The 22,347-nt window shown below is 41.0% G+C and overlaps 1 protein-coding gene across 1 annotated transcript in view; it reads left to right on the forward strand.

The window, feature by feature from the left end:
- The first annotated feature begins 361 nt into the window (after positions 1-361).
- ERO1B (endoplasmic reticulum oxidoreductase 1 beta) overlaps positions 362-22,347 on the forward strand; it is a 61,717-nt gene continuing 39,731 nt past the window's right edge. Inside the window, exons 1-3 of the mRNA XM_065893812.1 lie at positions 362-463; positions 12,859-12,978; positions 20,623-20,706. Coding sequence (XP_065749884.1) covers positions 362-463; positions 12,859-12,978; positions 20,623-20,706 — 306 coding nt within the window. The remainder of the gene's footprint in view (positions 464-12,858; positions 12,979-20,622; positions 20,707-22,347) is intronic.

The following is a 22,347-nucleotide window of genomic DNA, read 5'->3' on the forward strand; positions in this document are numbered from 1 at the left end:
CCGCAGTTGTAGTTCCCGGGTTCCCCTGCCGCCGGCCCCGCCTTCCGGCCTGAGGCGCCCTCCCGGCCGCGCGGGACCACAACTCCCAAAAGGCCTCGCGGTCGGAGGGGGCGGGGCCGGCGCAGGGGAGGCCGGGGGCGGGGCCGCCTGGGGGATGAAGTCGGGGGCACTCGACTCATCAGCCTCGCTCACAGCTGCCGGGCGCCAGGCAGAGCGTCCCCTACCTCCCGACGGGCGTGCAGACCTCTGACCCTGGAGTCTCTCGACCGCCAGGAGTCGTCCCCTTGGGTCGTCGCCCGGGCCGCCCGCCGTTCTCCGGCCCCGAGGGGCCCGGCCGGCCGCGGCGAGGGGAGAGGTCAGCATGAGCCGTGGGGTCGGGCGGGCCGGCGCAGGGCAGGGGGCGGCGGCCGCGTTGCAGCTGCTGGTCACCCTGAGCTTCCTCCCGAGCGTCGTCGAGGCCCAGGTGAGCCCGAGTGATGGCGGCGCGGGGACCCCCGGCCGAAAGCCGGCGGCTGCAGCGGCGGCGACCGGGCCGCGGCTGAGGCGCGGGAGGGCCGGAGCCGGAGCCCGGCGTGGTTTCTGGCGAGCGGAAAAGATGGGGGGGGCGGGGAGGGGGGCTGAAACCGTGATCGTTGAACCCAGGAAACGCCTGCGAGCCGCTCGCGGCGTACGGGGCTGGCGACACTCCTGGGGTGATGGCAGGAGAATGAGGAAGATGGTGACGGTCCCCGGAGGTGTTTTCGTTTCTGTTTTTCTGATGTTTAAGCGGCTGAGAGTGTGGCGGGAGATGGGACGGGAATGAAAACCTCCGCGGCTGTTTTGGGAAGAGAGCACCTAGAGAAATGGGAAAGCCCTCCCCGCGGCGAGCTCAGGGGGTCGGCGGGCAGGTGGAGAGGAGGTGACAGACCCCGCGGGCCTGCAACAGCCGTGTGGATCGCGAGGGGGACGAGACTTAACTTCCTCGACTTTCGGACTAGAGAACCCCTCGCATCTTCCCTCGTTCAGGACCGCCGTATTTTTACCCAGCTTGTACTTGGTCTGCTAAGTGGCGTCGCCAGGTGAGCCCAAGTACGAGACCGGAGGTCTGTGTCTGATCTTGTGGCTCCAGCAGCAGTGAGGTGCTGGCTGGTTAAATTAGGGTTTGGGGGTTGTCTTTGTGAGGCGTATCTTAAGGAAGGGTTCTCAATATGCTGGAAATCAGAGCGTTAGCTTCCCGCAGCCTTTTGCCTTAAGAAAGGTGTTTGCTTCTTTTTCATACAGGAGAATTTGAGTAGACCTCTGCCAGGTGCTCTCTTGCCTGCACCTGCTCCAAAGTGGCAAAACTGCTAAAAGCAAAAAACACAAAAGGTGTCTCAGGTGGCCCGATAATGAGGGAGACGTTGATTGAAGCAATTAACAAGCTTGCTGATTGTTAAGTAAAATTGAAGATAACTGAGGGTAACCGTGTAAACATGTTTTTCTCACTTTTTATTCAGACAGTGTCATAGTGTTATGGTGTTCTGAATCCCGAATGCCCGAATATTCAGTTTCTGTCCCTGTTTGAAGTTTTTTTTTAAGATTTTTTTTTTTGGATGTGGACCATTTTTTAAGTCTTTATTGAATTTCTTACAATGTTGCTTCTGTTATGTTGTGGTTTTTCAGCTGCGAGGCGTGTGGGATCTTAGCTCCCCGACCAGGGATCAAACCCGCACCCCCTGCCCTGGAAGGTGAGGTCTTAACCACTGGACCTCCAGGGAGGTCCCTGAATATTTTTTAAATGAAAGATTTGACAAAAATAAAAGGGGCAAAAAATAAATAAATAAATAAAAGGGGCAGACTTTTGGTTTGGGTGGGGAGGAAGGATGTTAAAAATGCAGATTCTCTGGGTCCATTACCAGATGTTCTGATTTAAGGGATCTGGATGTGAACCAGGAATCAGCATTTTAAACCAGCCTTGCAAGTAACTAATGCAGTTACCCTTGTAACTATCTTTTAACCCCACTTGGAAACACTGAAATAGATAGTGGCCATCTGGGCATATCTACCAGACTTACGAAAAGTATATTTTCCGAATTGTCTTTGGCAAAATTATTTTCTAGTTATTAGTGGGTCGTTTCTTTTTGAGTAGAATTTACATTTAGCTATTTTTAAAATTTTTGATTTTTCTCATTTTCTCTTTATATAGCATATATTAATTGTATACTTTATTACCAATGTAGAAGTTTTGTTTTCGGTTCCTATCACTAATTATGTGTATTAATGCTTTATAATTCCATGTGTACTTTAAGTTTTATTATATCCAAGTGAATATATGTAATTTAAGTTTCATTATGTCCAAATGAATATATATAGTTCAATAGTTAAAGATTTGCACATATTCAAGGTAGCATTGTACCAAACAGTCCTCAAAAATGAATATATGTTTTTTGTTTCCAGTGGTACTTTCTAATATAGTGTTGGATCATATTTTAGATAGTACTTTAATCTGTAACATGTTTAAATATACATTATCTCATTTTATTTGACATATCTGTGGGCCCATTGAGGTAACTGATGTTAAGAGAGCTTACTTGATAAATATCACACTTGTTAAGTGAACAAGATTAGACTGGAGCCCCAGTATGCTTCTTTCTGGTTTATCCAGTGCATCTCAGCGTGCTTGCTTCTTTGCGGTATAGAAATAGAGCAGAGGGAGACCCAGGAAAATAAAAAGATGGAACCAAGCCAGTTCTTTCTCTTCTCTTTCATACACTAAATTGGAAGAAAAATGGTAAAGAATAAAGGGAAGAATTAGATTTTTTAAAAAGTACTTCTATTCAGAAGAACTTAGTTAAGGAGATGAATATTTTGAATATTATCTCCTTACATTAAAAGCATAAAATTATTTTTAAGCACACGAAATGATAGGCATTTGTACACCACATACCCCATGTTTTATAAATGAAATGCAAATGTGCTTTGTATTATGGCAAAACATAGGAACTAAAAACATAGTGCATACAAGTGATATAACAAGTTAATCTTCCTGTAAAGAAATAACTTCAGTCAGATATATTTTTAAATTTTTTAAAATGCATTTCTGAGGTGGCAGGAAATCAAGGAATACATAAAGCCGCCCCGTACCCCCCCAGGTTGGAAAGCCAGAACCTTGAGACTCAAACAGTGCTGCTTCAGTCCCATTACCTTGAGGACTTCCCCCGAACTCTGAACACCTTGAGCCTTCTGCTTTAACAACTGCATGGAGTGGAGTGAACAAATAAAGCGTGTGTCTGCCCAAAGAGAGGGAAATAAAAGGAGGCCCCACCATAAAGATTGGGCTCCACAGAGCTACATCTTCAATACAAGGGTAAATGAGAAATGAAACCCACCACAAGTAAGGGGAAAGTGAAGAAACTCGCTAGGGGAAGGGAAAAAAAAACTGCCTTGAGAATTTGTAACCATGAACCAGCCCTTATACAGGGCAAATTCATGCCACCTGTACTGGGAAAAGCTTTAAGTGGGAAATTTAATTTGTAGCAGCCTCAGGTTGGTACGCTCCCAGTTTACTGGTAAAAGCAAATATCCAAATATACTGGGATTTATTTTCAACCCAGGCCCTAAAGAATTCTTGAAGATAAAGTGTCAGGAAGAATAAGCTAATAGTCAAAACACACAAAGGCACCATGAATGAGATGTTAGAAATATAGATTATAGAAATAGACCTATAATGACCTTAGATTTTGAAAATATCAGACATAATTTAAAATCACTGTTTAATGTGTTTAAATAAAAAGCCTTGAAAGTATGAAAAAGAACAAGAAATTTTAAAGAATTACCCAAAAGATTAAAACATAATGAAATAGAAGTTCTAGAAATGAAATTAAGAAATCAATGGATGGATTAAATAGCTGATTATACCTAGCAGAAAAAAATGATTATTGAATCAGACATCCATTTAATGTACTTTTCTTTCTACTTGACCCTCCAACACCTCCTTTTCCATCATTTTTAGCTTCATACTTCACTAACAAAGTTGGAGTAATCAGAATAATCCACATCTGTCCACCTACTAGTCTCTGACACACATAATTTGACTTCCTGTAGATTACCATGGATGAACTGTTTGTGCTCTTATCAAAGGTCAATCCGTCTACTTGTATTTTAGTCCCATTCTTTCCAATTCAAGGACATGGCTTGAGCAAATCTTCCCTTTCTCTCCTGGATCATTGATTTTTCCTGCTCTAATGGACTGTTACTGTCATCATAAAACATGCTGTTAATTCTATTTTAAATTTCTCTCTTGAGCCACCCATCTCTTCTGACTCTGCTCAGTTTTTCTTTTCCCCTCTATAGAAAAACTCCTCAAAAGAGTTACCTTTATCTTTCCTCTTCTGATCATTCAGCCCATTCCAGCCTGACTTTTGGCTCTACCACTTCTTTAAAACTGCTCTTGTCAAGGTCACTAATGTCTTCCTTGCTGCTAAAGCCAGTAGTTTAAAAAGCTAAGGTTTAAAAACTATCGGCAGGGTTTCCCTGGTGGCACAGTGGTTGGGAGTCCGCCTGCTGATGCAGGGGACGCGGGTTCATGCCCCGGTCCGGGAGGATCCCACATGCCGTGGAGCGGCTGGGCCCGTGAGCCATGGCTGCTGAGCCTGCATGTCTGGAGCCTGTGCTCCGCAATGGGAGAGGCCACCGCCCCCCCCAAAAAAAACAAAAACAATCGGCAGACTTTTTCACAGCTCACCACTCACTGTCCTTGAAATATGTTTCTTGGTTTTTTTTTTTCTTTTTTTGGTTTCCAGGATAGTATACTTTTCTGATTTTTTTCCCTGTCATTCTGCAGGCCAGTCTTTCTTAGAATCCTTTGCTTGTTCCTCCTCTGTCCCTAACCGCTAATGTTGAACCTCAGGGTTCAAATCTTGTAGTCTTTCTTCTCTCCACCTTTGTCATCTCATTTAGTCTCTTGATTTTAAATACCATCTATATAACTGACTTTCAGAATCTCCAGACTAGGATTCTCAGCTCTAGAACCATACATCCAACTACCTTTTCAACCTCTCCACTTGGATAATTAATAGGTATCACGAACTTGATGTATCAGGAACCAAATTCCTGATTTTTTTTTCCCCCTCAAATCTGTTCTTCCTACAGTCTACTCCCACTTAAACCTATGCTGCAGCCAAGCTGACTTCCCAGCTGTTCCTCAAACACGGCAAATGTGTTCTTGCATTGAGACTCTTGGACTAGCAGTTTCCTCTGCCGAGCTAACACTCTTCTCATATATTCATGGGGTTCACTCGCTCACTTTCTTAGGTTTCTGCTAAAGCGTCACCTTATCTGCCATGTCCACTTACCTAAATTGTCACCTTCCCTGACCATACAATATAAAAGAGAAACCCTTCATCCTTGCCTTGTACTCCATGTTCCTTTTAGGCTTTGCTTAAAGCTCTTCCAGTGGCTTCCTGCCTCACTCAGTGTTGTGCACGGTACAAAAACATACTTGCTCTTTATCCCGTATTCCTGGCACGAAGCTCCTAAAAGCCTTGGAATTTCCTGAGAAATAGGGGTGCCCCTTTCAGTCGTAGCTGAGTTTATGCTAATGAGGTGACTTAGGTGGGAACCCCTAGAGAGCTTCAGGATGAGCCTGGTGCAGAAAGGCCAAGTGCTTAGAGGACTGGAACTTTCGGCCCTACCCACTGATCTCCAGGTTCGGGCAAGGGGTGCTGTAGATTGAGCTCTGTAAAAACTCATAGAACAGTGAGATTCGATGAGCTCCCAGGTTGATGAACGCATAGACTTGCTGGGAGAGCAGTGCAGAGGCACAGAACTTCTGCATGCTGCCCCCTCCCCCCATACGCCAATCAGTACCTTGCCCTGTGCATCTCTTCCGTTTGGCTGTTTCTGAGTTGTACCCTTTGCAGTAAACCAGTAAACGTAAGTAAAGTGTTTTCCTGAGTTCTATAGGCCATTCTAGCAAATTATCAAACCTGAGAAGGAAGTTGTGGGAACCCCTCTCTATAGCCGGTCTGTCAGTTACAGGTGGCTTGGGGCTGGCATCTTAAGTCTGGGCAGTCCTGTGTGTCTACACCCTTAATCTTTGGGGTCTGCTCTAATTCCATGTGATATCAGAATTGAATTGGGCACCCAGTTAATGTTGGAGAGGTGGAGAATTGGTTGGTGTGAGAAAACACCAGACTCAGAAAAGCCACAATCTTAATAAAGGTCCTCTAATTCTCCTTTTACCTACTATGTAGTCCTCCTTATTGTTTCTCTGAGCCGATGGGCAAGCTTACTGCCTCAGGGCCTTCGCATTTAGTATTCCCAATGCCTGGAATGCTTCTTCCTCTCCCGGCCCCCCTCACCACCACCCCCCCACCAAAAAAGCATTGGTTTGCTCCTTCCCTTCTAAGTTTTGCTGAAATTTCAGTTGGACCTTCTATAATTATCCCTGTTTAAAAATTTAGCAGCCCCGATTCTGTAACACCTGTCTCAATTCTCTAGTTTTCCTCCATATCACTTTATTACTATCTGACAGACTCTATACTTCGGTCATTCATTTGTTTTTCTCTTCTATGAGAATTCTTTCTTCTAATATTACATTCCCAGTAATTAGAACAGTGCAGGGCTTATGTTAGGCTCTCAATAAATATGTTGGATAAATGAATAAATGAATGGAAGAGAAGTGCAAGTAAGTTATTCAGAATGAACCCCAGAAAGATAACAGGATGGTAAATGTTTAAGAGAGCTTAAGAGATGTGAAGAATAGAGTAAGAAGGTCTGATATGATAACTGGAGTTCCAGAAGGTTAAAACAGAATAGGGAAAAAGCAGTATTTTTACTGCATGTCAATATGAAAAAGACAACCCAATAGAAAAATGAACAAAAGGTATAAACAGACATTTTACACAAGAATAGAAATGTTTTATAAAACATTAGAACTTTGTACCTCATTAGTGCAAAAAAAAATCAGAGACCCTTTCATGCTTACTAGATTGGCAAAAATGAAAACAGATTAATATAAAATACTGGTGAGGATATGATTCAACAATAACTCCCATCCGCTGTTGGTAGGGTTGTAAACTGGTACAACTGTTTTGGAAATAAGCCTGTCATTCCCTAGTAAAACTGAACACGTACTTCTAGTAATTCTACTCCTAAGCATATAACCTGGAGGAAGTCTTACACACACATAACAGGAGATATGTACAAAAATGTTTGTATGACATTGTTCTTTAGCTGATTCTGGAAATAACCTAAATATGAATTGTATTAGTTTCCTATTGCTGCTGTAACAAATTACAAACTTGGTGGCTTAATATAACACAAAGTTATTATCTTATAATTCTATGCCCAGAAGTCTGAAAATTGGTCTTAAAGGTGTGATAAAGGTGTGAACAAGTCTTCTTTCTCCCTTTCTCTAGGGGAGAACTGTTCCTTCCCTTTTCCAGGCTTCTAAAAGCTGCTGTGTTCCTTGGCTTGTGGCCTCTTCCTCCGTCTTCAAAGCCAGCAGTGTAGAATTTTCCAATCTTCCTCTGACACACCTGTCTCCCTCTTATAAAGAACTTTGTATTGGTTCCACCTGAATAATCCAGTGTACTCTCACCATCTTAAATTCCTTAACTTAATCACATCTGCTAAGTCCCTTTTAACATAGTCACAGGTTTCAGAAATTAGAGCATGGACATCTGGGGGGCCATCTCTCTGCTTACCGTATACAATAGATCAACAATAGAACAAATAAATTGTGACATTTTCAGATAATGTAACATTTACAGCAGTGAAAATAAATGAGCTACTATAAAATTCATCATCTTGGATAAATGCCAAAGTAAAATGTTAGCAAAAGAAGCACATCACAGAAGAAGTCACACATTAGATTACGTTCATGTTAAAGTTCAAAAACAGGAAAGAATAACCTAAGTACATTGTTTAGGGATACATATGTGATGAAATTATAAAGAAAAGAAACGAAAGTAAAATTTTTACCTCTAAGAGGAGGGAGATGGATATAATTAAAAAGGGACTTCAAAGATACTGGTGGTATTCCATTTCTATTTATTTATAAATTTTATTTAGATATGATTGACATAATACTGTATCAATGTTAGATGTACAACATAATGATTTGGTATCTCTATATATTGTGAAATGATCACCAGAATAAGTCTAGTTAAAACCCATCACCATACATTATTAGAATATCTTTTTCTTGTGATAAAAACTTTTAAGATTTACTTTGTTAGGAAGTTTCAAATATATAATACAGTCTTATTAACTGTAGTCACTGTGCTGTACATTACATCCCCCTGACTTTATAGCTGGAAGCTTATACTTTTTAACCCCCTTCCCACATTTCCCTGAACCTCCTACCCCAGCGCCTCTGACAGCACTAATCTGTTCTCTGTATGCATACGCTTAGATTTCTTTTTGGTTTTTGTTGTTGTTGTGTTTTGTTTAGACTCCACGTGCAAGTGAGACTGGTATTTATCTTTCTCTCCCTTAGTTCAGTAAGCATTATGTCCTCAAGTTCCATCCATGTTGCAAATGGCCAGGTTTTATTCATTTTCATGAATGGATATATTGTGTATATATACCACATTTTCTTTATTCATCCATCAATGGATACTTGGATCGCTTCCGTACTTGGTTATTGTAAATAATGCTCCAGTGAACATGGAGCTACATATATCTTTTCAAGTTAGTATATTTGTTTTCTTCAGTTAAATACCAAGAAGTGAAATTGTTGGATCTTGTGGTAGTTCCATTTTTAATTTTTTTCTGGGCCCTCCATACAGTTCTCCATGGTGGCTGCACCAATTTACATTCCCACCAACAGTGCCCAAGGGTTTTCTTTTCTCCACATCCTCACCAACACTTGTTACTTCTTGTCTTTTTGATAATAGCCATGCTGACAGGTGTGGTTTTGATTTTCATTTCCCTGATGATTGGTGATACTGAGCACCTTTTCGTGTACCTGTTGGCCATCCATATGTCTTCTTTGGAAAAAGGTCTATTCAGATTCTCTGTTCATATTTTAATCAGATTATTCTTTGCTGTTAAGTTGTGTGAATTCTTTATATATTTTGGGTATTAACCCCTTACTGCATATGATTTGCAAATATTTTCTTCCATTCCATAGGTTGTCTCTTCATTTTGTTAGTGGTTTTGCTGTGCTGTGCAGAAGCTTTTTTTTTTGAAGTTTTTCTTTTTTTTAATTAATTAATTAACTTATTTTTGGCTGTGTTGGGTCTTCGTTTCTGTGCGAGGGCTTTCTCTAGTTGTGGCAAGTGGGGGCCACTCTTCATCGCGGTGCACGGGCCTCTCACTATCGCGGCCTCTCTTGTTGCGGAGCACAGGCTCCAGACGCGCAGGCTCAGTAGTTGTGGCTCACGGGCCTAGTTGCTCCACGGCATGTGGGATCTTCCTGGACCAGGGCTTGAACCCGTGTCCCCTGCATTGGCAGGCAGATTTTTAACCACTGTGCCACCAAGGAAGCCCTGTGCAGAAGCTTTTTAGTTTGATGTAGTCCCACTAGTTTGTTTTTACTTTTGTTGCCTTTGCTTTTGGTGTCAAATCCAAAAAATCATCACTAAGACTGATGTCAAGGAGCTTAACACTTGTGTTTTCTTGTAGCAGTTTTAGGGTATCAGGTCTTATGTTCAAATCTTTAATCCACTTGAGTTAAGTTTTGTGTATGCTGTAAGATAATGGTCCACTTTTCATTCTTGTGCATGTGGCTGTATGTCTGGTTTTCCCAACACTGTTTATTGAAAAGACTATCCTTTCCCCATTGTGTATTCTTGGCTCTGTTGTCATAAATTAATTGTATATTTATGGGTTTCTTTCTGGGCTTCTTATTCTGTTTTGTTGGTCTGTGTGTTTTTGTTTTTCTAGGTTTGTAATATAGTTTGAAATTGGGGCATATGATGCCTCCAGCTTTGTTTTTTCTCAAGATTGCTTTGGCTGTTCTGGGTCTTTTATGATTCCACACAAATTTTTAGGACTCTTCTATTTCTGTGAAAAATGCTGTTGGGATTTTGATAGGGATTGTATTGAACCTTTATACTGCTTTGAGTACTATGGACATTTTAACAATATTCTTCTAATCCATGAGTATGGAATAGCCTTCCATTTATTGTGTCTTCTTTCATATTTTCCATAATAAATTATAGTTTCTAGGTCTTAAACCTCTTGGTTAAATTTTTTCCTAGGTGTTATTTTATTCTTTTTGTTGCAATGGTAAATGAATTGTTTCTTAATTTCTCTTTCTGATAGTTTGTTATTAGTGTATGGAAGCACTACACATGATTTTTGTGTATTGATTTTGTATCCTGGAACTTGTTTATTAGTTCTAACAGTGTTTAGTCTAAAATTCTTTAGGATTTTCTGTGTATAATATCATATCATCTACAAATAGTGAAAATTTTACTTCTTCCTCTTCAACTTGGGTGCCTTTTATTTCTTCCTGTCTAATTTCTATTTTTTAAAATTTGGTTATATACAGTGTTTGTCTTAGTAGCAGCCTTTAGCAGTTGGAAATAAGCTCACGGTAATTTTGTATGCCTTACTCCAGCCCCTACGCAATTAAAATTTTTAAAAATACTGTGGTTTACTAACTAAAAGTTAACAATTTAAGAAGAATTTGTAAGAATGAGCAGTCAGTGGGTATAATATTTTTAAAGCCTAGAAAGATTTTTGGTGTGTATTTTGTTTCCTCTTTTCCCCACTTTTATTATTTAGGGGCCTAGAATTTGAAGTTTTGTAAGCAGTAAGCTCAGAGCAATGGAATGAAATTTGGTGGAGTTAGTGACAGGATCTTAGTAAGTGCGATAGCAAAGCATAGTAGAACTTCAGAGCCACAATTATTGATAATGATTCTTTTTCTTTATCTCAAGATAATATAGCTCTAACTCTTCATGTTGTAGGGAGTTTGGTGACACAGTTATACTCCTAGGGAAAAAGCGTGAGACAGCAACAACTGGGAAGTTTCCATTTTTTGATCGTTGTTCGCATATATTCCTCTTGTGGATCACATGAATAACCTTTAACAGGCTGAGTCCCATTTTTTTTTAATTTTAATTGCGATAATTGTAGGTTCCATGCAGTTGTGAGAAATAATACGTAAAAATGTCATTTACCCTTTATCTAGTTTTTTAGAATGGTAACATTTTGTAAACATATAGTATAATATTATAAATAGGACATAGACATTGATACAATCATATGTATCTGTTTTACTTGTTTCATTTGTGTACCTATGGATTAGTTCTGTACTCTTTTATCACATGTATAGGTTTGTGTGTCCACCACCAGTCAAGATACTGAAAAATTTCATCACTGCAAGGATCCTTTCTGTTGCCCTTTTATAACCACACCTACCTCCTTCCTACCTTACTCCCCCCATCAAGCTCCCATCCCCTTCTCCAGTCTCTAAGCGCTGGCAACCAGTAAGCTGTTCTCCATTTCTAAACTTTTGTCATTTCAAAAATGTTCTATCGGGCTTCCCTGATGGCTCAGTGGTTAAGAATCTTCCTGCCAATGCAGGGGACATCTATTCAAGCCCTGGTCTGGGAAGATCCCACATGCCATGGAGCAATTAAGCCCGTGCACCACAACTACTGAGCCTGCGCTCTAGAGCCCACGAGCCACAACTCCTGAGCCCGCGTGCCTAGAGCCCATGCTCCACAACGAGAGAAGCCGCCGCAGTGAGAAGCCTGCGCACCGCAACGAAGAGTAGCCCCCTCTCAACGCAACTAGAGGAAGCCCATGCATGGCAACGAAGACACAACATGGCCAAAAATAAAATAGATAAAATAAAATAGTTATTAAAAAAATGTTACATGAATGAAATCATATGGTATGTAACCTTTTGGGATTGGTGCTTTTTCACTCAGCTTAATTCCATAAAGATTCATCCAAGTTGTGCATATTAATGAGCCCCGTTTTTAAATTTAGCTGAAGAATGTTTTATGGAATTTTTAGACTCAACTCACTTTGTAAATATCAGTTTCTCTTCGATTAATGTATACTTTGAGTAGTGGATAAAAGCATAGCTTTTAAAGTGCAATAGACTTGTGACTTAAGTCTCATGTCTACTTTGGAAAAATTATTTTAACCTTGCTAAGCCTTAATATCCTTACATGTAAAATGAGGATAATAATACCATTTCTTAGGGTATTTAAAGAATAAATGAGTTAACATATGTAGTGGTCTTAGCATCATGCCTGTCACGTAAGTGTTCCATAAATGGCAGTCTAAAAGAAAGAGTTACTACAGCAATATTATTATAGCCTGTGATTTCTATGTTAATCTTGGAAGAAGTTGCCTTAGCATTCCAATGACTGTTTGGATTTTATATATGTTTAGTCAAGGGAGAAAGCATTCAATAGCTTTCTTTTTGACCGCTGAACAAAATGTTTAGTTCTTCAGAATGGGTATATCTAATCCTTCTATTGCATTGTATCAATTGACCATTGTAAAAAAGTGACTGATTGGGCTTCCCTGGTGGCGCAGTGGTTGAGAATCTGCCTGCTAATGCAGGGGACACGGGTTCGAGCCCTGGTCTGGGAGGATCCCACATGCCGTGGAGCAACTAGGCCCGTGAGCCACAACTACTGAGCCTGCGCTCCGCAACGAGAGAGGCCGTGATAGTGAGAGGCCCGCGCACCGCGATGAAGAGTGGCCCCCTGCTTGCCACAACTAGAGAAAGCCCTCGCACAGAAACTCAGACCCAACACAGCAAAAAAAAAAAAGTGACTGATTTAAATGTTATATATCTTAATCAGCAAATACTAACTAAGTTGAATGCATAATTTAGCTTTTTATGTAATACTACAGATTTGTTAAGATTGAAACATCAGTAGTTTACATCTTTTCAATTATATACATGTTTCCCCCTAGGTCACCGGTGTCCTGGATGACTGCTTGTGTGATGTTGATAGCATCGATAACTTCAACACCTTCAAAATCTTCCCCAAAATAAAAAAGCTGCAAGAACGAGACTATTTCCGTTATTACAAGGTATGGTTATAATTTCAGATTCCGTTGGTACTAAAGATTTTTTTTTTTTTTTTTTTTTTTTAAATTTATGTATGTATGTATGTATGTATTTATTATTGGTTGCGTTGGGTCTTCGTTGCTGTGCGCGGGCATTCTGTAGTTGCGCCGAGCGGGGGCTACTCTTCATTGCGGTGCACGTGCTTCTCACTGCGGTGGCTTCTCTTGTTGCGGGGCATGGGCTCTAGGCGTGCAGCCTTCAGTAGTTGTGGCTGGCGGGCTCTAGAGCGCAGGCTCAGTAGTTGTGGTGCACAGGCTCAGTTGCTCCGCGGCATGTGGGATCTTCCTGGACCAGGGCTCGAACCCGTGTCTCCTGCATTGGCAGGCGGATTCTTAACCACTGCGCCACCAGGGAAGCCCGGTACTAAAGATTTTTATATAGCTCTCTGCAGGTGCGACTCTTGCGACTCTTTTGGAGACCCATTTCTACTCAGCACCCTGTGTGTATCCTTTATCATTGGAATGTATTAAGTATTGCAGTGAAAATCTATTAGTCTTTTTGAACCCTAAGAATCTGAACTCCCTTCTTATGTTTGGGAAATTTCTCATTGTTCAATTTGGGTTTTGAGGGAGAGACTCCTTCCTCTAAAGAAGTTGAAAATGCCCAGGACTTATTTTATCAGTCTCCCTTGTAACTTAGGTTCTGTTATCTAGACACATCTACCCAGGCTCTGAGTTGTGCTGATGGCATTGTCGTGTGCTGTCGTTGTTAGTGGTACACGGTTCCACAGCAGCATTTGTTGGGTAGCTCACTGTGACAGGTGGCAAAGCGGCCTGAGGATAGAAGCAGAACACCATCCATAGTAAGACTGCAGAATTGGTTCTTAAGTCTAACAATAGTCCACGCTGGACCGTTTCAGAATAACCAATGGTAGTTTAAAGGCAGTAGCAATAACACAAATTCAAAAGAACAGTGGTTTAAAAGCTGCTGTTGTGTTCTTGCTCTCAGTATTTGGTTGGGTTTATAATTTCTTTGATTTTCATTTTTAGTTTATTTTAAAAAGTAAGCATGATTTCCTTTTTTATCCTGTTACTGTATAGGTTATCTTAGTCCTTTAAATATATTTTATACATTTATTTATGTATTTATTTTTGGCTGTGTTGGGTCTTCGTTGCTGTGTGCGGGCTTTCTCTAGTTGCTGTGAGCAGGGGCTACTCTTCGTTGCGGTGCACAGGCTTCTTATTGCGGTGGCTTCTCTCTGCGGAGCATGGACTCTAGACGCAGGGCTTCACTAGTTGGGGCACTTGGGCTCAGTAGTTGTGGCTTGCGGGCTCAGTAGTTGTGGCTCACGGGCTCTAGAGCACAGGCTCAGTAGTTGTGGCGCATGGGCTTAGTTGCTCCTCGGCATGTGGGATCTTCCCAGGTCAGGGATCAAATCCATGTCCCCTGCATTGGCAGGTGGATTCTTAACCACTGTGCCACCAGGGAAGTCCCCAGTCCTTTAAATATTTTTGAAGGTTAAAAAATAAAACTTCCCAAATAATGTAAGTTGTGCAGAAAGATAACAAAGTCAAGACCTAAAGATTTGGGAACCCATCCCCTTTTCCCATCAGCCCCAAGAATATACAAAAAAGTGAATGTTTCTCCTCTATACAAAATCCTTTAGGAATACAGTTGCCATAAACTTACTTCAAAAAGAAATCTATATCTAAGCAAACTATTGTCTAACATTCTAGACAGTTTACATACAAACAACACAGGTTCCAGTAGCTTCTTCAGATTCCCACTCCTATGTCTCTTAAGTCTGTCTGCATTTGTAACTGCTTTCTCTTGCTTCCTTTCTACTGCTAGGCTTAACCATATGAAATTGTTGCTTTTAGAGATCAGAATGGTTGAATGTTGCCAGTTTCATATGGTTCAGTCTAATACAGAGAAGGAAGTGTTCCTTCTATCAAAGACCATCCCTTCACAGAACGTCCAGATCACATGTCCACTCAATATGTCATGGCCCTCACTCTTTCACACTTACCTTTTGGGATTATATCTTCTGTTTCTGTATCCCCATAGATCTGGTCAATAGTAGGCACTCAAATATTTGAATAAATGAATGAATATCTCATTGAATCTTTATACTGAAATCCTGTTAGGTCAACATTATCCACATTTTCCAGAGAGTAAACAATGGTTTAGGTATCCTAAGGTAGGGTAGTTTTGTTGGCTTACAAACGAAAGAGAAGTTTTATTAAGAAAAGGTGTGGAGCAGCTCACAAAATTGAAAAATAAGCTGAAGAAGCATATTTCAGAAAAGACAGAAATTATAGCAGGAACTAATGGCCATTCTCTTTATGATACTGCCAAAATTTTGGATCAAATTAACCATTTCCCCATATTTTAATATTACACAAGAGTCAGGTTTCTGGGAGAGAGGGTCTAAATTGGTCTAGGCAGGGTCATATAACCCCACCACTTGACCAAAGGACAATTTGGTTAATAGTCCTATTTGCATTTGCATATTGTTTCTCCAAGAGAAATTAGGGGATGTTACAGAAGGAGGAAAAATGAAAGTTGAGTAGGCAAAAATAACAATGTGGTCATTGGCTAGCCAACATACAATTCATCGTCATACATGCAATTTAAAAAATGTTCCAACCAACATAATGAAATTACTGTGTATGTAACCGGAATATATTCGTACCCTTTCCCAAAGGAGGGTAATGCAATGATCTAGTTAATCCAGTTATCTTCAAGTCTAGGATATGTGGGTACTATCTACTCGTCTTGTAGTTCTGTCAACCTGTGAATTCAAAAAAAAAAAAAGGAAATTTGACGTGGAGTACATTAGTGGTGGAAGAGGAAAGATAAGAGAAGAGGTTAATTTTAAACACACATACATGCTTATGATTCAGCAAGCAAGGAAATACAGGTAGAAGTAACAGTCTACCTCTATCAACCGGTCACTTTGCTGCTGTAGCTTGTATTTATATTTTCTCTCTTCTATCCGTTACATTCCTTTATTTGCCAAGTATTTATCGAATAATTACTCTGTAGCAGAGTGTATTCTAGGTGCTGTGGATACAATAGTGAATAAAAGAAAGCCTCTCACCTTATGAAACTTTTTATATGATTAGGGAGACAGACAATAAACAAGGAAACAATAAAATAGCATTTACTTTATAATCATAGGAAATTACATGGAGAAAAATAAAATTGGAGTTAGAGGATAATGGGAATGGCGAAGGTAGGTAGCCCTATTTTAAAGAAGGTGGTCAGGAAAGGAAGACATTCCTGCTGTGCCATTTGAGCAAAGAGCTGCCTAATGTGAAAGAGTCACCCGTGACAATCTGGAGAAAGAACATTCCAGGGAAGGGGAGTTGAACTGCAGGTATAAAGGCACAGAGTGTTTGAAGACCAGTATAGCTGGAGGAAAGTGAATGAGAGGGAGAGTTGGAGAGGTAGGTAGAGGCCAGATTAAAAAAAAAAAAAAGAATTCCCTGGTGGTCCAGTGGTTTGGACTCCACACTCTCCCTGCCAAGGGCTGGGTTTGATCCCTGGTCGGGGAACTAAGATCCCACAAGCCACTTGGGGTGGCCAAAAACAAACAAACAAGAAAACCCCTATGCTTTCATCTAAGCATTTAAATCAAAATTTGAGAATTAAACAATGACTTAATAAGGCCCTGTAGTTTTTGGGTTTTTTTTTTTTTTTTTAAACCACAGTAAGGCTTTTGGATCCAAAGTGTGATAAGAAGCTATTGGAGGAATTTGTACAAAAGAGACTGTATGGGTGTGAGGCAGGAAAAAGAGAAAGCACTTCTGAGGCTATTGCAGTAGTCCAGCTGAAAGATGATACAGATTTGAAATAGGCTGGTAGAGTTGGAAAAGGTGAAAATGATCGAATTAGTGCCATATATGAAAGGTAACACAGCAAGCTCTTCTGATGGATTGAATGTAAGGTGTGAGGGTAAAAGTGAACTCAAAGATGATGCCTAAGTTTTGAGCATGTTACCAAAAGTAAAATATATATATCATGGCCAAGTGGATTTCATTCCAAGAATGTAAAGATGAGGGCTTCCCTGGTGGCGCAGTGGTTGAGAATCTGCCTGCTAATGCAGGGGACACGGGTTCGAGCCCTGGTCTGGGAGGATCCCACATGCCGCGGAGCACCTGAGCCCGTGAGCCACAGCTCCTGAGCCTGCGCGTCTGGAGCCTGTGCTCCGCGGCAGGAGGGGCCGCGATAGTGAGAGGCCCGCGCACCGCGATGGTGCGCGATGAGGAGTGGCTCCCGCTCACCGCAGCTGGAGGAAGCCCTCACGCAGAAACAAAGACCCAACACAGCATAAATAAATAAATTTATAAAAAAAAAAAAATGTAAAGATGAGGCTTTTAGGTCTTCAATAAGATTCAGTACACATTCCTGATTTTTTAAAACGTTGACCAAGTGAGATTGACGGATACTTCCTTAACATGATAATTTCAACCCTAACATCAGCACTGCCAGCACCTTACTTCTGGGGAAACACTAGAGCAATTCTCCCTTAGGTCAGGAACCATGAGGAGGGGGTACCTACTGTCTCCTTTACTGTTGGACCAAATTGGCCAGTATAGTCAAACAAGAAAAAGCAACTAGAAGCATAAAAATTTTAAAAGAATAAATAAAGCTATCTCCATTTATAAATGACAAAGTAGACCTAGAAAACTCTAAATTATTAAATGAACACAAATAATAAAAAATGCATTAAGATAGCAGGTTATAAATTTAATATTGAAAAATCAATATCTGCATAAATATAAACAATAACAAGTTAGAAGATATAATGGAGAAGAAATCCCCATTTCCATTAGCAAAAAGATAAAATATATAGGAATAAATGTATCAAGAAATGTGCAAAATCTAAAGGAAGAACGCTTCTAAACACTCCTGAAAGACATAAAACTAGGCTCGAACAAATGGACAGATGTCTTTCGTAGCATAAAGATGTTAATTCTCCCCCAAGTTAATATATAAATTTAATGTGAACCCAATAAAAATACATGTAGTTTTTTTCTGGAGCCGGACAAGTTGTCACAGGTTAAGTTCCCTGGGAAGCTGACTCTGAGACAGTGATTAGTGTCCAAGAGGTTAATTAGGGACAACTCCTGGAACCAACAACATAGGGAAGGAAAAGGAAGGGAGAACATCAGGACTGGGCAAAGGGAGAAGTAAAGCTGTGATGCAGCCTCAGAGAAACCTCAGGTGACCCTTTGGGGCGGGTAGTTCTTAAGATGGAATAACCCCCCAGAGCTGTCCCTACTTCAGGGGGATGTCTAGGCCTTTATATCCTTACACCAGTCATTGAATGAAGGGCATTGTAGGAAGGGGTGGTGCCACCTTGGGCAAAGTGGCTCTCTTTGGCTGCAGTGTTTCCAGGGCTGGGGTTGAGCCTTTCCTTCCTGAAGGGTGACCTGAGTAGTGTGTTGCAGCGTCTATCACAACCCACTCCTTAACACTGTGTATTAGTTATCTATTGCTACGTAACAAATTAGCCTAAAATTTAGCAACCTAAGCAAACCGAGAAGGTGACATTTGAGGAAGACCTAAAGGGAATGAGAAAGCAAGCCATGTGGATATCTGGAGAAAGAACATTCTAGGCAGAGGGAACAGCAAGAGCAAAGGCCCCGAGACCATGGTGTGCCTCATGTATTTGAGGAACAACAGAAGGGGCAGGAAACTAGGGAACCAGCCCACGGAAGGGGTTCTCAGCCATTGAATTGGATTTTGAACTGAGCTGATTTTCAGAGGTATCGTATGTGGGGTGACAAAGAGAAGAGTCAAGGATGATGCCATGATTTTGGCCTGAAGAACTAGAATAATGGAGTTGCTGTTTACTGAGATGGCAAGAATTACTAGAGGGTAGAGCACTGTTTGGGAGGTGATAATAAGTTTGAGGTGCCTGTGTGTGTCCTGTGGAGATGCCAGGGAGGAGGTGGATTTACAAGCCAGGAGCTCAGGGGAACCTGCAATTCCCAAGCGTGCCAGGCTATCTTAAGCTTCTTTGCCTTTAGGCATCCGGATCCCTGTGCCTAGAAATCTCTTCCTCTAGGAAACTTCTAGTCATACCCATTTTACGTGCTACCAAGAAGGCCTTCCTGAGACCCCGCAGGCACAGTTGACCATTCTCTCCTCATGTTGCCAGTCTCTACCTCTTTTTGCCTCTTCCTTGTAATGTGCTTATTCTTTACTTCACCTAGCATGTATTTACTGAGGTGTCTATTATGTGTGCTAGGCACTGCGATAAAATAATGAATCAGGCAAAATGCCCATCCTTACAGTCAGGGGTGCAGACAATAAATAATATTCAAGTAGTGATAAGTGCTATAAAAGCATGTGAAACAGCGTGTGGGGTGCGTATCGAGCACTACTTGAGAGAGTCTGGTCAGAAATGTCTCTCTGCTGAGGTGATATTTGAGAGAGCCCTGGAGGAGGTGAGGGGATTGAGCCATAAAAGACCTGGAGGAGCCACCAGCACAGGCACAGAGAACAGCCACCGTAAAGCCCTGAGACAGGAAGGAGCTGATGTGTCTCCAGCAAGGCCGTTGTGCCTGGAGGGCTTTGGGAGGAGATAGGTCAGACAGGTGGACCAGGCAATGGAGTGCCTGTGGATTTACTCTAAAGGTGAGAGGAAGCCACGGGATGGTTTTGAGCAGGGATTGGTATGCTCTGAGTTGGTTCAAAGAGATGATTATGGCTACTGTGTAGAGAATAGATGGTGGTAGGAGTAGGGAGACTCGCAGTAGTCGGGGCAGGGGCAGGTGGTGACAGAAGAGGTGGTGAGAAGTGAGTAATGAATTGTTTGCAGGGGATAAAAAAGGGAGGAAACAAGAATAAAACTTTTATTTTTGGCTTGGGCAATGCATGTGGATGTCCTATTGAATTACCGTCTTGCTGTTAGGTTTAGAATATGAAAATCCAGAGTTTGTAGTGTGGTAAAATGTCCTGCATGATCTTGTCTATCTCTACCCTCATTCCCTGTCACCCTCCGCCTTCCCTACTAAAAGTCAGCTAAACTAAGTCAGCGCCTTGTCACCTTTCCGCATACACGCTTCCACCAGCTAAAACACTACCTCCTCAGAGACCTGCATCCACCAGCCCCGTTATTTTCCATCACAGAACTCTGATTTTCCTTTGTAGCACTTGCAACAATTTGTAATTAAATGAACATGCAAATATATAATCCCTGTTCCCTCCAGGAAACTGTAAGTTGCAGGGGAAAAGTGCTTTTTCTGCCTCTTTTTCCCCTAGAGCTTACACAGTGCCTGATGCATGGTGGGTGCTCTGGGCACATCTGTTAGGTGAGTGGGTGCCTGGGAGAACTCAGTCAGTGAGGTGATGGTAGGGGCTAGGAGACATTAGAGTGTCCCGAGATGCTTTCCAGGCTCTGAGCAGTGTGCCTGGACTTGATTCCCTTTTGAAGCGTCCGAGGACTAATAGCAGTCATTTATTTTAAAAAATAAGTATTATACCTGGGGTGTCTGAAAGACTTCAGTCATTTTAACTTCTGAGCTATATAGATGCCTCAGGATAGGATGCTTTTCCTTCACCACTGGGTCCCTGGAGCCCAGCACAGTGATACTTAGCAGTGTAGGACTGTGACACACACTGACTAATGCTCATTCATTCTTTCTCTCAAGGTCAACCTGAAGCGACCGTGTCCTTTCTGGGCAGAAGATGGCCATTGTTCAATAAAAGACTGTCATGTAGAGCCTTGTCCAGAGGTAAAATCAAATTTTTAAAAAATGAGAGAAGAAATGCTTTCTCTTAGACTTTTAGATAAGCACGAACTGTGCATTTTAGGCTAATGTCAAAGCATTTGGACTTGTCATCAAGTTCATATGCTCAGCTCTCTTCTTTTTAACCAGGTTACAGAAGATTTATTCTGTACTTGCCACCAAAATGGGTTTGTAGGCAGTCTTGTATCCAGTGGTGTTGGTGACTGGATGTGGAAACATAGTCTGATTCTAAAATGGAGGCCTGTTCTAGGACTGGATCTGCAGTTGGCTCTTATTTCATGCTTCACTGAATCTGCATCTTGTTTCATGGGCAAAGAAAATGCTACTGCACCTTAAGTTTCAAATTTAGAGTGGGAAATAGAGTGCAAAAACTTGGGAAATTCAAGGCTTGGAGTTAGATCTTGCGTTGGTCTTGTTACATTGGGGGGGGAAGGGCTGTACTTGTTAGTAAGGGAAAGCTACATTTTAGACTTCGTTTTTTGACATCTAGCATAATTAATTATATCCCTCTTCAACAGTAATTAGCTATTTCCATTTTACTTTTTGCTTTTCTCACCTAACCAGTAAGTCTAGTTTTTTGCCTTTAAAAACAGGAAAAAAAATCTGAACCAATATTGTTTCTAAACGGAAAATTAAAAAAAAAAAAATTTACGTTTTCCTTTAAGAATAAAATGTTTTAACTTTTTAGTTTGAAATAATTTGAGACATACAGAAAAGTTGCAAGAATAGTACAAACGATTCCCATATACTTTTTATCCAGATTCCCCAAATGTTAATGTTTATCAAGTTTGTTTTATTATTCCCTCTATATGTATATATTAATATTATTATTTTTTGAACCATTTAGGTATGTAACCAACATGATGATCTTTTACCCCTAAATACTCCAGTGTGTATTTCTTTAGAAACAAGATTATTAACCACAGCATAATTAGCAAAATCAGGAAATTAACATTTCTGCAATACCAAAGTCTACTCTGTAGACCTTAAGCACCCATTGCCAGTTGACTTAATAAGGTGTTTTCAGAGCAGCAGCAGCAGCAACAAACCTTCTGATCCAGAATCGTGCCTTGCATTTGGATGTCACATCTCTTTAGTCTTCTTTTAATCTGGAAGAGTCCCTCAGTATTTCTTTGTCTTTCGTTGTCTTGACTTTAATGAACTCCCTCCCGCCCTTCCTTCCTTTTTTCCTCCCTCCTTTCCTTAAAATACACCAGTTATTTTGTAGAATCCCCCTTATTTGGGGTTTTCCTGGTCTTTCCTAATTATTAGATTAAGGTCATGCACTTTGGGCAGGTACACCATAGAAGTGATGTGTCCTTCTCAGTGCCATATCAGGAGGCACGTGATGTCGTCTTGATCATGTGGTTGTGGTGGTGTTTGCCATATTTCTTCATGGTAAAGTGGGAAAATTTTTTGAGACTATGAACTATGAAAATATCTCATTTTTTATCATATTTTTGCCATCATAAGTTTTAGCATCCATTGATGATTCTTGCCTGAATTAATTATATGATAGTTGTCAAATAGTGATTTTCTGATTCCATTTCTTCTACATTTATTAGTTGGCATTCTACTGCAAGTGAGAGCTTTTTATTTATTGTATGTTTATGTCAATATATATCG

This window comes from Phocoena phocoena, chromosome 16 (assembly GCF_963924675.1).
Source record: "Phocoena phocoena chromosome 16, mPhoPho1.1, whole genome shotgun sequence".
Classification (NCBI taxonomy): domain Eukaryota; kingdom Metazoa; phylum Chordata; class Mammalia; order Artiodactyla; family Phocoenidae; genus Phocoena; species Phocoena phocoena.